Source organism: Gymnoscopelus braueri (genome assembly GCF_963280865.1).
Source record: "Gymnoscopelus braueri genome assembly, chromosome: 14".
Lineage (NCBI taxonomy): Eukaryota > Metazoa > Chordata > Actinopteri > Myctophiformes > Myctophidae > Gymnoscopelus > Gymnoscopelus braueri.
In genome coordinates this window covers 39,819,724-39,835,338 of record NC_137619.1, presented here as the reverse complement: position 1 = coordinate 39,835,338, position 15,615 = coordinate 39,819,724, and the positions used below count along the sequence as shown (strand labels likewise).

At 43.0% G+C, this 15,615-nt stretch overlaps 1 protein-coding gene across 2 annotated transcripts in view; it reads left to right on the top strand.

Moving 5' to 3' along the window:
• Positions 1 to 9,171, top strand: part of tasp1 (taspase, threonine aspartase, 1) — a 197,558-nt gene extending 188,387 nt beyond the window's left edge. For both annotated transcript variants that reach the window (XM_080448591.1, XM_080448590.1), the window contains exon 14: positions 6,805 to 9,171. In XM_080448591.1, the coding sequence (XP_080304717.1) occupies positions 6,805 to 6,897 (93 nt within the window). In that variant the 3' untranslated portion in view covers positions 6,898 to 9,171. The remainder of the gene's footprint in view (positions 1 to 6,804) is intronic.
• The last annotated feature ends 6,444 nt before the right edge of the window (positions 9,172 to 15,615 follow it).

Sequence of the window (15,615 nt, the reverse complement as noted above, 5' to 3'; positions counted from 1 at the left end):
TCATATTTTTGCCTGATTTTACCAATTTATTATCACAAAAATCAATTTCTGCCTAATACAATTTTCAAACAAAATGGGTTTATACTAATGTAAAAAATGTGGTTATATGGCGGATTTGGGAAATATTGTACTTTTACTCCACTACAATTATTTGAAAACTTTAGTTACTTTGCATATATACATTATTACATTATAAATCATACATTAATCCCTTTAGCCCTATTTTATACCTAGGCTATTTGAAAATAGCCGATCTACAAGCTCCACAAGCTTGTAGATTTGCTATTTTCAAACATTTTAGTAGTTTTACTTTTGGTACTTTAAGTACATTTTGATACCAATACTTTTGTACTTTCACTCAAGTAAATTTTCAATTCCAAACTTTTAACAGAGTGCTTTACATACATACATTGCAGTATTGATACTTTTACTTAAGTAATTGAGTACTTTTCCCACCACTGTACCTGGGCGTTGTTGTTCTACAAACTTTGTTTTTAACCACATTGTCAGCTTCTTCAACTCTGTCTTCTTTTCTCTTAAACATCTCAGTTAGTTTTCGTTGCATTGTGCTTCATTTATTTTTTAAATTGCATTCTTCATCAAAACAGTGTTTATTTCCCCTCGCGTTTCTTTTCTTTTCTTTTTTTCTCCAGAAAAGACGTGTTGAACCAATCAGAACTAACTATGCTAGTCTGTCAGCCAACCAGAAACATGTTTTGAACGTTGGTGGGATTTAATTCGTCGTAAAGCCCGCCTTCTTTATCCGGTAATTTGCACATACACACATAGGCACGGACAACGGCCGTTTCCGTATCCGTTTTATGCCGGATCTCCAAGCTGCAAAGTGAATTGATCCCAGTCCCAGTTTCGTTTCGCTGGAGAAGAGGAGACGCTTCTCGGCTCCGTAAAATAAATAAACACCGTAAAAAATAGCACGGATTAAGCTGACACAAACACACAGTGGAACAATTCAAAAGCACTTTATTAGAAAATTTAATAATTGTGTGTGTTAATCTGACGTTAGTAGATTATGTTTTCTTCTTGAACATGGCCATGGGTCTGTGGCAGGTTATTTAATATGGGATTTTCACAACTACCTTCGAATTTTTCTTAACGGAACGGCGTTCCGGCACCTAATCTTTTACCGGAACGCCGTTCCGGACCGTGCCGGCCCACTTTCACCTCTGCCTCCCGGTGAAACGCCTCACTGTGAGGTGAAAGAAAGAGGCGGGCTGACTGACTCCATGTGTATTGGAGTTTACATGTGGTCGTCTACACCCTCCCCAGACCAACAGTCGGGGTTAGCAGCCCACAGGGACCATGTTATATACAGTATAGATCAGTGTTCAAGTGGAACTGTCAAGAAAGATGCATATTATATTAAAAAAAGAAGACGGCACATCTCTATTTAGACTAGTACTCTTGTCTTCAATTCAGGGCAATTAAAAGCAGGTACAAAGTCAGACCACTTACGATTCTCAATCCTATATTTAAATTCATTTATATTTCAGAAAATCACAGCATTTACAGGCAAATCACTGCTTGATCCCATGACGTCACTTGTTTAGTATGTCGAACCTGTTTGGTTTTCTCACCGGTCCTACGGACGGAACTCGCGTGTCCGTGAGAGTCAACAGCCGATGAGCTCTCAGTTCTCACCGAAGAACAATGTTAACCCACATTGTCCACGAGCAAACGACAAAAGTGGGTCTGCTCCAGGGTTTCAGGGCATTTTCTACGTAAGGACTTCACATTGAGTGGCTATAAAAAACGAGGCAACCCTCACGCTCTCGCCTCTCGATACGAGATTTTTGGAGTCGTACTGAAAAGTCACGAGGGAATCCTGAAATAGACCCCTTGACATTCCTAGACCGTCCACAGCTAGAGAGTTAGACACCCTTCAGGACAGGAAGAGGACAACTTAAATTTCACATACTCTCAGGATAAAAGTTGCAGTGGTGTAAAGTAACTGAGTACATTTACGTTACACTTTTGAGGAATTTTTACTCTACTGGAGTATTTCCCATTTTATGTACTTTTACTTCTACTCCACTGCATCGCATAGGCAAATATGATACTTTTACTCTACTACAATCATTTGGAAACTTGAGTTACTTTTAAGATATAAATTATGATATCATGAAACCTACATTAAAGGGATAGTTCACCCAAAAAAATTACTTATTTTTGATCAATTACACACCCCATGAAGCCTTGAATTCATGGAGATTTATTTGTTTTTGTCACATTGTCAAATTATTGTCTTAGGAATGTGACGAAAAACTAAAAATCTCCATGAATTGAAGTCTCCATGGGGTGTGTAATCGATAGAAAATAAGTTATTTTGGGGGTGAACTACCCCTTTAACCACTTTAGCCCTATTTTATACCTAGGCTATTTGAAAATAGCAAGCTCACAACGGGTCGCATCGCGACCCGTTGTGAGCTTGTAGATCTGCTATATTTTTTTTAATTAGTACTTTTACTTTTGGTACTTTAAAGGGGTAGTTCACCCCCAAAATAACTTTTTTTCTATTGATTCCTCACCACCTGGAGCCTTGAATTCATAGATATTTTTTAGTTTTTGTCACATTCCTAAGCCAATAATTTGATTTTAATAAATTTGTCCCCATTGATTCCGGTAGGAGACACAAATGCATTTGTGTCTCCTACCGGAATCAATGGGGACAAATTTATTATAATCAAATAATAAAGGAAGGAATGCGACAAAAACAAAAAAATATCCATGAATTCAAGGCTCCATGGGGTGAGTAATCAATAGAAAAAAAGTTATTTTGGGGGTGAACTACCCCTTTAAGTACATTTTGATGCCAATACTTGTGTACTTTTACTCAAGTAAATTTTGAATTGCAGACTTTTACTTGTAACAGAGTGCTTCTACATTGCAGTATCTGTACTTTCACTTTAAAAAAAAAATGTACTGCTGATTTCACTGGAAGTCAGTCAGAAAGTGTCACGTGGGAGCAGGCGGTGGACACAGACACAACAACGTGGGGATGTTAATTGGTAATCCGGTGTGACATCTGGTGTTACAGCGTATAGTGACACTATGTGCAGATTCTGACCGGCTCCCCCGATGGCACGGAAGCGCCAGGACACCTGCTCTCTGATGACAGAGACGTTGAAGGACCACTCACTCATGACCACCGTGGTCCATGTAAGCTGATGCGTGATTTTCTACTTGCTCACAACCTGTTGCGCTGCAACACGTGGTGAGCTTGTAGATCAGCTCAAGAATCAAGAGGGTTTTTATCTGTCACTAACTCATACAGTTACAAGCAGCCTAATGCTAGTCTGCAAAATACTTAGCAACAACATAACGATAAGCTGTGGTATCAGCCGACCACAAAGATACGTTATTTTTTGTGGTACTTTTTTCACAAGGCGTCGCATCGTGACGCGTTGTGAGCTTGTAGATCTGCTATTTTCAAACATTTTAGTACTTTTACTTTTGGTACTTTAAGTACATTTTTATACTAATACTTTTGTACTTTTACTCAAGTACATTTTGAATTCCTGACTTTTTTTTTTTTTTTAAGATTTTCTTTTGCGCTTTTTCTGCCTTTTTATTTGAGAGGAAAGTAGGCTGACAGGGAATGGGAAGAGAGATTGGGGGGGGTGACACACAGCAAAGGCCGTCGGGATCGGGAGTCGAATCCGCGACACGCTGTAAAGGCGGTTACACACCGGCGAATATGCGAATATACGCAAAATTCGGACTCGTTCCGAATAATTAAAAGACGCTTTTTTCGCTCCGCGAAACTGGTGTGGAAGCTTGCATTGACTTTATAAGGTTTTTAAAAAAAACGTATTATTCGCATGAAAAAAATCGCCCCGGTGCGTAAGGACCTTAAGACTGGATTACCATCCTATGTGGTATGCGCCTGGACCGCTAGGCCAGCGGGCGCCCCGAATTCCGGACTTTTACTTGTAACAAAGTATTTCTACATTGCAGTATTGATACTTTTACCTAAGTAAAACATTTGAGGACTTTTTTCCACCACTGCTGTGGTAGCAGTTAGGAAGTCCAGGACCCAGGTGCTCATAGCCGGGCTCAGACCCAGAGCGTTCAGTTTGCTATAGCCAGCCTGGTGGGGACTGTATGAGGGTTGAAGGCCGAGCTGCAGTTGATGAGTAACAGCCTGACACATCACTCCCATGTTGTCTATGTTGGAAAGGGTGACGTGCAGTACCTGGGAGACGGGAGTCATCCATGCACACTGCGACGGGTCCAGTGTGCTGGGGAGGGAAGAGCAGATGTGCTCTTTTACTAGCCTCTCCAAGCACTGAGGTCAGCGCTACCGGGCGGTAGTCGTACAGGCCAGATGGGGGAGGCAGGCGTTCTTGTGTGAGGGGACAATGATGGACGTCTTGAAGCAAGCTGGGGGCCACAAACTGATTAAGCGAGAGAGGTTGAATGCGGTCGTAAACACTGGCGCCAGGAGGTCAGCGCATCAGGTCTTGATATCCCGGCCTGGAGATCCGGTTCGGCTGCTTTCCTTAATGTTCACACGTTTCAGCACCCTCCACACGTCCTGCTCGGAGCATGCTAGCTGTAACAGGGGTGTAACTCTCTTTCTGCAATGGTCACCGGGCCATCCCTGTCAGTTGCTGGGATAGCGTTGGCACTACTTGCGTCGAACCGACCATAGCATGCACCGTTATTTTTAGTGTGTTACACCGGCAAACAACTAAGCATTATCTATTTCTCGCTTCAAATGTTCTCAAAAACATTCTTGAGAGCAACGTTTAGTTGTAAATTACATGGTGTGTTTGTTTACATGGCTGTCATGTTGGATACAGCATAAAATCAAGCAGCGCAGGTTGATATGAGCAGGTGCTCTGAGTCTTTGATTAAACAGCGGTCTGTTATTGAGCTCATCGGTCATTATCCAGAAATAACACACCACTGAATTAAGTGATTGACCAATCTGAATCAAGCATTCAACCAAGCTGTGTAATAAGTGTAAATAACTAAATGTCATAACAGCTTAGCTTACTGATAGTGCGGTAAGCTGAGAGCTCAATATGAAGTACTGTAGTGTAGTAAGCTAAGAACAGTGTGTTAGTGCAACAGTCCAGCAAAGAATGCGGTCGGACAATTGCTTTACATGTTTCGGTTTAGAAAGCCCTCGCCAACTCAATATTCCTGCATTGACCAATTTGAACAGAAACCAAGGTCTTAGGGTGGGGTGTGGTGTTGTTGAGGGTTGATGGCACACATCACGTCTTCATCAATATCTCTTTGACAAAAACAACGGACGTAATAAACGTCTACTGGACTTCATAGAGGCTGTTTACGAGGCGCAGTCAATAATGATATTTTCATCTGCACATTCAAGCTGGTGCAAATTTAAATGAATTTGGATAGGCCGTTTCCTTTCATGTCACGCAAACATCAAAAGGAGAACATTTAGCGTGTCACCCTCGGACGATAGTGACTCACTGATGGGTCTTCACTCTGAGCAGTTTAAATGGGACCTCTCTTTAACCCCGGTTCCTCTGAAGATGAAGAGAAGACGAAGAACACAGTATAAGGGCCAGTTGGAGGCATAATAGCCCTCTGAGAGTGTTGCCATGTGTGTGTGTGCCTGGTCTGGTCTGGTCCTGTTCTCTGGCTGTTGTCCCACAGTATAGTGACAGCTGCCCTCTGGGTGCCTGGGGCCATAGTGCAGAACCTAAAAAAAGGTCCCAGCTAGAGATGACACCTCCTGTGGCTGGAGGAGTGATGTCAGGGCCTATTCTGTGACTTGGTCAGACACACACACACACACACACACACACACACACACACACACACACACAAACATGCGCACACACGCGCGCACAGTGCCGGGGGCTTCTCTCTTAACCTCTGTGAAGGCAGAGGACTGGCTGGCCGGCTGCAGGTCTCTTGGCACAGGGGCAAGACGGCCACCTTTGATCCCTCAGTGGAAGCTCTGCTCCCAATCTCACAGCTGTGTTTGCACCCCTCCTCTCCTCTCCTCTCCTCCTCTAAAGTCCCCTCTCTCCCTCTTATCCAGCACAAATACTCCCCCCCCCCCCACACACACACACACACACACACACACACACACACACACACACACACACACACACACACACACACACACACACACACACACACACACACCCACACCCACACCCACACACTCGCCCGCCCTTCCACCTCCTTTCTATCCTTTCTATCCCCATAGATGCACACAGGGTATAATAATGATAATAATAATAAACTTTATTTGTGTAGCACCTTTCATGACATGAAATGCAGCTCAAAGTGCTTTACAGAGCAAGAATACAATTACAGAAAAAATACAACTAATTTAACGATAAAGCAAAAAAGAAAAGCAAAAGCATAAGACAACATTAAAATAAAAGCAAAAAAAAAGGCAGTGAATCAGGCAAAACGGTGAGGACATGAATAACGACACAGAGATTTAAAAATCAACTAAAAAGCAAGAGTGAAGAAATGGGTCTTGAGCTGTGCTTTAAAGCTATCCACAGAGACTAGTGACGTCTGTCATTATTTTAGATGTACCAGTTAGTTAGTCTCATATTCAAATACAAATCTGAAATAGAAACTGGCCCATTTATGTAGTAAAAAAAAGCTATGTTAAAAAAAAAAGTCTTTGGTTGGTTTTGGAATGTGATGAGGAACCTCCTCTGCTCTGCTCCGCCATGTTGCATCATCTCACTGTCTCTCTCTCATCTCCCACCTGTCGCCCTGCAGACTCACATGTCTCACTGTCTCTCTCTCTCTCATCTCCCACCTGTCGCCCTGCAGACTCACATATCCAGGCTGCCGCCGGGCGCTGTTCCTGGACAGTCGCTGGCTATCGAGGGCGGCGTGTGTCGCCTGACGAACACGGTGGAGTGAACGACACCCACGCCTTCCTTCCTCGTGGGGCTTCTTCAGCAATACTCCAATGCATACACCCCCCCCCCCCCCCCCCCGACCTGAACCCCTACCCCAAAATCAACACACACACACACACACACACACACACACACACACACACACACACACAGTGTACACACCATCACCATCCTCCACACTCTCTCTCCGCCACCAACCGCCCAACAAGCCCAGACGTAATAAGCTTTAGCTGTTTTTTTACAGTTATCTCCAGTGAAGGAGGGAGGGGTTTATAACTTGGGCATAGTGCACTAACAGGACCTCCCCCCCCCCCCACCTCATCACTGTCTGCCTCCAGCATGTAAACTATGCCCCCCTTTGTAGTGGTGGGAAAAAAACCTTCATTTCAGTGAACGAAGATTTCGTTCACGTTCACGGCAATGATTCGTTCAAATGATTCGTTCAAATGTTTCGTTCAAATGATTCGCTCACGTTCAGTAGCGCTATTTATTTCTAGTGAAAAACACTATCGCGGGAGCGTTATTATTACGTTGCGCGTACAGCCCGCCCTCCCCCGTCCTGTGTACGGGATGGGGGGCATGAACGATAGCGTGAACGTAACAATTTCAGGAAGTGAACGAGCTCGTTCACGTTCACGGCACTGAACTAGTTCTTTTGAACGAATCGATCATGAACGACCCATCACTACCCCGTAGCTCTCTCCAGGTTCCCCTGGTTTAGACTTGACGCACCATTGCCTTGACGTCACCATTTTTGTGTTTTTCTTTGTTATAAAGCCTGAGTTATACTTGTTGTTGTGCGCAGGTTTCGCACGCCCTAAACCATTGGTTCTCAAATTGGGGTCCGGGGACCCCCAGGGGTCCTTGTAGAGGGGTACCAGGGGGTCCCCAGCAAAATTAGCTAATAAAGCGTCATAATCATTTCAACCATATTTTATACTTTGGCTATTTTTGAGAAATCGTGATATTTTTTTTTGCAAGTCTTTGAATATATTTATTTTTAAAGCAAACATTTGTAACTCAAATCTTTGCTTCTGGGGGGTCCCTGGAACAAAATATTTTGAGATGGGGGTCCACGGCCAAATACATATAATTTTGGGGGTCCTTGACATGATAAAGTTTGAGAACCACTGGCCTAAACTAGCTGATCTACAAGCTCACGACGTTGCCTACTGCGCGACGCATTGTGAGCCGGTAGATCAGCTATATTTCCGGTGCGCGACACTGCACGTAACGAAGTATAAGTTAGGGGTTAAGTCTTTTTAGCTAAAGGCGTTGTCCTTCCTACTGTATATAAGCTATTTCTTAAGGAAACAGGGTGGATATCCACGTTCTTTTATATTGCTTAGTATATATAAGGCTATTTTCAAATGTACTTTAAAATGCAAGACTGTTTATTTCTGTTGTTCGGACACTTTTTTGAGTTTCAGAGGATGTCAAAGAATGCAGATTGTGGAATGCCTACTACCCCAGATAATTGTAATATGTGTGATTGGGTACTTTTGTAGCTGTGAATGTTTAATAATATCAACGCTTAAAAAGCAATTTAGAAAGCATAGCATAAAGATCCACCATTCATAACTTTTAAGCATAATTGTGACCTCTAATTGTCATGTGCATCTTTGCTTACGATCATCGTGAAGTTGACCATCATAGCCTTAGAATGATATTGCTTTGCCAAATTGTTAAAAAAATAAGTGAATACAAAGCTATTATAACGAGAACTGCATGTGCAAAAACGTAAGAACCTAAGCCACTTTCTGTTTATTAGCGAGGTTTAGTGTTGATTGTTGAAATATGAGATAATATGCACTTCCCAACGTGAATCTACTAGTGCTCAGGTAGACGTACTTGATCCCCATCACCACGACTGTTAGTCACCATTTGAAAAAAAATAAGCAGTTTATATTTGTACAGTCACATTGACAGAGACCTGTATTTTCTTGTCAAGAGCGGAAAAAGAAACCGATAAAGAAACACTTTATGCATCTGTAATGCCTATGAAATGGTGCTGTTAAGTAATTGTGCTTGAAAAGAAGTAAGGGTCTAGATGTGTGCTTTCTCTTGGGATAATCAAAGTTTCCTTTTATTTTGTTTTGTTTAAACACTTTTAGTTATTAATTAATAAGATTAAGATCTGATTTGAAACGAATACTATAACACAGCTTACTGTATCTTTACTTGAATTGTATTTAATATAAAATTGCGGATAAGCTGTTGAAATGATAACGTGTACGTCTCTATTACAGTCCTCTTAAAGCAAATAAATGCTATGTTACAGATCTTTGTGTCGGAGCCAAGTTTTTAGTTCCCCTTAATTGCATGATCTGAGTATTACACTGCCTCTGTTTCCCCTTGTTTATTTCAAAAAGAAAAACCTACAATGCTATTTGGAGAGTAGCATCTGTTTTAAGCCCCACCAGACAGCTTAAAGGGCTGTCCTCCTCTCCTCACTTTGCACATATCATATAATCTGAACTGTGGGCTGCCAAAGATTTATAGTCTAGAAATAAATTACATGCTGGACAATAACTGGAGTGAAAATAGAGTCCTGCTAACTTCGACCGACGTGAGCGCACTGAAAGAGATGTGTGCCAATGAGAAAAGATCTTTAAATTTGATTGCCCTGACATCCAGCGGTGTTAAGTAACTAAGTACATGTACTCAAGTACTGTACTTAAGTACAATTTTGATGTATTTTTTTACTTCACTGGAGTATTTCCAATTTGCAGTACTTTTACTTATACTCCACTACGTCTCAGAGGCAAATATTCTGCTTTTACTCCACTAGAATTATTTGAAAACTTTAGTTACTTTGTATATTTTGATTATTATTGCAAAACTTCAGCCCTATACGGTATATATTTCGGCCATTTGAAAATAGCCGATCTACAAGCTCACAATGCGTCGCGATGAGCTTGTAGATCTGCTATTTTCAAAACATTTTTATACATTTTATACATTCGAAAATGTGTGAAATGGTACATTCTCCATAATGAGTACTTTTACTTTAATACTTGAAGTATATTTTAATACCAATACTTTTGTACTTTTACTTAAGTCAATTTTGAATTGAACTTTTACTTGTAACAGAATACTTACTTTGCAGTATTGATACTTTTACTTAAGTAAAAATAGTTTTTACTTTTTCCACCACTGCTGATGACCATTGTGTTGTCGCACGCACGCACGGACACACACACACATGCACGCACGCACGTATGCATGCAAACAATACGTTCTTTTTCTGAAAAGCCCTTGTTTATGAGATTTAAGCTTTTAGTTTCAGATTACTTCAATTCCATAAAGGATGTCAAGACATCTGGTTGACTCGACCACGACGTGTGCGATTTCTCTGATATTCTCCAGAGCATTTTTCATTCTCTGAGCGGGTGTTTCTTTTCATTTGTGATGTTTGCTAATCATTGAGAACCTCCAGCGCTCACGTTACTCATAAATAGGCGTAATTGTGTGTGATTTCTCTCATCTGTGGGGTCGCGTTCGGCCTCTAAGAGGAACCCCATTTCCTCAAGCGCTCTGCAGATCCAACATGGGGCCAGATTGGTTCCAGGTTAATGCAATGGCCCAAGTCGAAAGCAATAGCCGGAGACGAGCTGGAGCGGTTATTTTTAACAATTGTATCAGTCTCTGGGGCAAGAGTTTGTCCAGCTGCTGCCGGCTCTGGATCGCAGCCACTGTAGTGTCTTGGGGGAATGTGGAATAGAGATGTTTAGGAGGATAAATATATTCTCTGTTCCAGGGGAAGAGATGCCTCTGTCCGTGCCCGTGTTGTTGTGGCCCTGCCTGGCTGCAGGAGCGGACCGTAGTACACAGCCTGCAAATGTACCTCTCAGGTGGAATTTTAAGAGCTTTAACCGCTTAAACCCTGTATAACGTATAGCTGACCGGGTTTACACCAAGGGCCCTATTTTCGTCGGTGCCTTACCCATTATCTCTAAACTTCTTTGCCATTTTTTAAAACTATTTTTTACTAACATTTTCAAATAGTTCAAATAGACAATCTACAAGCTCACGACGTGTTGATGTAGATCGTCTAGTTGAACTATTTGAAAATGTTTTTAAAAATAGTTTTTAAAATGGCAAAGAAGCTTAGGGATAATGGGTAAAGGCACCGGCAAAAATACGTCCCCAAATCTCTTTGCTGAAAATAGCAGATACTTTGCAAGCTCACGTGTCGCGTTGTGAACTTGTAGATCTGCAATTTTTGTCAAATGTTCTGCCCAGAATATAGGGGGAAAACACCTTCAATCTAGCCAACCCCATTCTGGGCAACAACAAGTTCACGACGCGAGTCACGCGACACATTGTGAGCTTGCAGATCTGCTATTTTACATTACATCGCATCGTACAAGCAACAAAGTACAAAACAGGGCTTAAGTGGTTAATATCACCGATGTTCGAAACGCGGTAGGGCTGCCGGTGAAACAATCGCTGCAGATCGAGGTGTTTGTTTTGGTTCCTGAAAGAATCCTGACCTTTTAGTTGAATCATGCAGGCCCAGGATCTAAAAAGGAGACACGTGTTGCCCCTCACCCACACACACTCTGCTCTCCATCGGCTTGATGATGTGTGTTATTGCATGAGTGTCCCCCCTTTCATCAGACTTAATCTGAGTTGCCTGGACGACCCTCTCTCGGTACCCATTCAGCACACAGTAGCCCTCCCTCCAACATATCATCCCTCTCTCCAGCCTGGATCCCCTTAGCTTTGAAAAAGGATCCTGAGTCTTTAAAAAGGGGACAGGGTCCTGAGCCATTCAAGGTGTATCCAATGCCTCTCGCTCAGCAAGACTCTTAAATGCAAAACAGACGGTGGAGCAAATAAAGATCAAAGGGAAGCAGCCTGGCCTGCTGTCCTCACATGCCAAGCGCTGCTGTCAGAGTGAATCACGGCCGTGCAGCTTCCATGCTCGCCGCTCTGCCCCCCGTCCCCCCACCACCTCAACACCACCCTGGGGCCCCTACCCTAGCCCGGCCGGCCCCCATCACTGTGCTGTGCCACTATCTAACATTACGATGAACAACACACACACACACACACGCGCGCGCGCGCGCACACACACACACACACACACACGCACACACAAACAAACAATCATCACTCAACCCAGGGCAGGGACACTCTTGCCTTTGTCTGACAAAAGTGGACCGAGCTGGAAATAACACGGAGAGATCAAAGCAACCGGTCTGCTTCAAGCAGACCTTTGATCAGGATCTTCTGTCCGACTATACTGTGTGTTCAGCCTTATTGATCAGTGTGTTTCTACTGTATGTTCAGCATTATTGATCAGTGTGTTTCTACTGCTATGTTCAGCATTATTGATCAGTGTGTTTCTACTGTATGTTCAGCATTATTGATCAGTGTGTTTCTACTGTATGTTCAGCATTATTGATCAGTGTGTTTCTACTGTATGTTCAGCATTATTGATCAGGATCTTTCTACTCTATGTTCAGCGTTAAAATCAGGATCTTTTATCCTACTATAAGTTTGGTATTATGATCAGGATCTTCTGTCCTACTGTACGTTCAGCATTATGATGAATAATGGAGTGGATCACTTCAAACAAATAGTACAGTAGTGGTCATCGACCAGGGGTCCTTGAGGGGGTACCAGGGGGTCCCTAGCAAAAGTAGTTAATATAGCGTCTATATAGATCTACAAGCTCATAGCGCGGCACCGAGTGCCGCGCTATGAGCTTGTAGATCTGCTAAAAATTGCGCAAATCTTTGAATATATGTATATTTTTTTAAGCGAACACTTGTAACTCAAATCTATGCTTCTGGGGGTCCCTGGAACAAAATATCTTTAGATCCGCGGCCAAATACATAAAATTTTGGGGGTCCTTGACATGAAAAAGTTTGAGAACCACTGGTGTAGTGGTTTATTCTCTCTGGTCCCTCTGAGCTCGGTACAGAATGTCACAAACACTGGATGGTCCGTACTGTCTCATTTATCTGTCTTCTTTTGCTCATGAATTAAGTTGTCTGGCACATAGTGTCCATAGTGACATGAATATGACATGAATTTCTGTTTTATTTTTATTTTTTATGAGATGATCCCATGAAGCTGAAACATCGCCCTTTAGAAGGAGCTTTATCTCAATTACGATTTCAACTGACTTCCCTTCTTCTAGTGCGGCATGGGAGGCTAGTGCAGCATATGAAATGGATTGTGAAAGTGACTGTGCATCGCTCAGAAGTTCAGCACAGTGTTAATCTGCTAGGGAACTGTTCTTTCTCTTGTTGATCCTCTTGTTGGTTTTCTTCCAGGACTGATCTCATCTGAACAGTAAAGACACTGGACCACCATTTGAAGAGGAAAACGGGTCCGATCTGTTGCAGAGATCAGTGCTGGACAATTTCAACTCTGAGTTGAATGAATATTTGGGACCTTGCTGTGTATACTTCTGATTCCTTCTCTTCACAGGTATAGCAACCTGCGTTACTTCCTCGTCTCTTCTGAAGGTTGACTTAACGTCAGGTTTCCTGCTTCATCACTTTCAGAGACAGTACGTCATTTCAGGGACAACAGGTACATTTTGTCTTCTTCGATACCGTGACAACCGATGAGTCCTGCGGCACATCTCCGCTGGCCGTACAGCATGTGGAGCTTAATCAGTGGGAGTTCACTCTTGGAGAGGCTTGTGATGGTCCCACAATTTTTTTATTTCCCAGAACTTTTGGATCGGTCCAACAACCTTCACACTTTCAACTAGAAGCTTCACTCAAACGTGAAAATGTTGGAATTTACTAAACTGAAAAATATGTAGGCGTGTGGAACAACAGCTTTCATTTGGACGTCACTATGACGTCACAGCGAGCCCACACAGTTTCTTCTGTAACAGTATTTTCTAGTTTATACTGAGTTACACGTCGTTTCAACTCCTGTTCCCCGCGGCGGTGAGCGAGAACACAGTGAAACTGCACAGGGCTCAGCGCAGTGCATTGGGGCTACACGGAGGCCTCACATTTAAGTAGCTATTTCCAGGGTTCTCCTCTGCTGTGTCTCAGAGGATGCAAAGCACCATATTAGTGGTATATTGTCAAGGATCTGAAGGGGATCATTAAGCATCGCCAAGATATCATTGTTGGTATTTTTGCCTCTATTTTTGTTATGAGAGGGAAATTATGTCTGACAGTATTACACTGTTTTAGACCCAGTCTGACGGGGCCGCTGCCTCTGTGATTCCTCAGTGGATCCTCTGGTTGAACAACATCTAACTGTGGGAAGAGAGAAGAGTAGAGACTTAGAGAAGACTGAAAGAGAAGGAGAAAACAGTGGACAGTGGAATGACTTAACCATGTAAATCCTATTTTCATTTTTTGGGGGGTACATATTTGGTATTTGAAAGTTTTACCTACAGTATAATGTTCAAACATAGGGAGGGACACCAGGGTTAAAGTGGTTAACACTTAAGTTAAGAGTTGCTAAACGGCCCCTATAATTTCCCTATATTTGTATATGAATGTTATTGCTGTGAAGAACACAGGTAGCCTACTGTATGCTGATGTATGGTAAATTCAGGATGTCACCATGTGGTCCCGATCACTTCCGAGCAAAAACCGTGACGCGCCGACACACCGCCGCACAGCGAGCTATAAATCAAAGCTTTGCTCTTATGACGGCGGTGCAGATGTGGCAGCAGAGCCATTTTTAGCTCTCTCTCTCTCTCTCTCCCTCCTCGCCCTCTCACTCACTCCCTCGTTCTGCCACTTTATGGGTGGTGTAGCGAAGCACATTGCACAGGAAGTGTCTGGGCCGCAATACCGCCAGGCCCTCACTATACTGCAATAGGCAAAAACCTAATTAAAAGGTTGTCTCGCGTATTCCTCTAATCTGGAATATAGTAGCCGAAACCTGGGGCATGAGGTCGCTTATCTGCTCCCCCCCCCCGCCCCCTTCACACCCACTGTGCTCCGTGCAAAGCGTGGGGTGGGTGCGGTGGGGTGGGGTGGGGGCCCAGGATCCCATCCCTGGCACGGAGACTCTGGAGGCGTGGGCCGGGGTTGGGGTTCAAACGTGCTTGGTTAGCACAGCTGAACAAACAGGTCAAGTAGCTGTGGAGCTCCTGAAAGGTCACAGAGCCTCAGTTTAACCACCGCTATAGCTGCGAGGAGAAGACCCCTGAGATGCTGCCGCAGGTCTTTCAGCCAACTCCACACAGCAGCACCGATGGGAACATATAGCTTATATAGTGCATACAGTATGCAGCCAAATGTTGATTTAACTCTGGACTTTACACAGTAAGTGGGTTGTGTGCTTTTTAAAGAGCTGCAGTTGCCCCGAGTTCTACCTGCCCTCTATGGCAGACAGAAGCCAATATAAAAATGCGGCCAGTCGTAAAATAATGTGCGCACAGCTGTTGGACAAATGAGTGGAGAAAAAGTACTGTTTTTCACCCTAATAAAAAGAGTTATGATAGCTAGCCATGTCTTTCGCCACACCCTTTAATATTGCCAGTGATGTAAGTGTTAGCAATAATGCTCTTAGTGCCAATGCGCTCAGCCAGTAGAGGGACAGACGTGTGACAGCCAGGTATAATAACTTGAGCCAGGGAGCAAAACAAATCGAAATAAAATATTGAGTCATGGGCCAATTGATACAATACGATATAATAAGTATCCCTATATTCAATATTTGGAGCACAGCCCTATAGTGCAGGATGAATCAGTGAAGAAAAGCTATAGGAACTTGAACC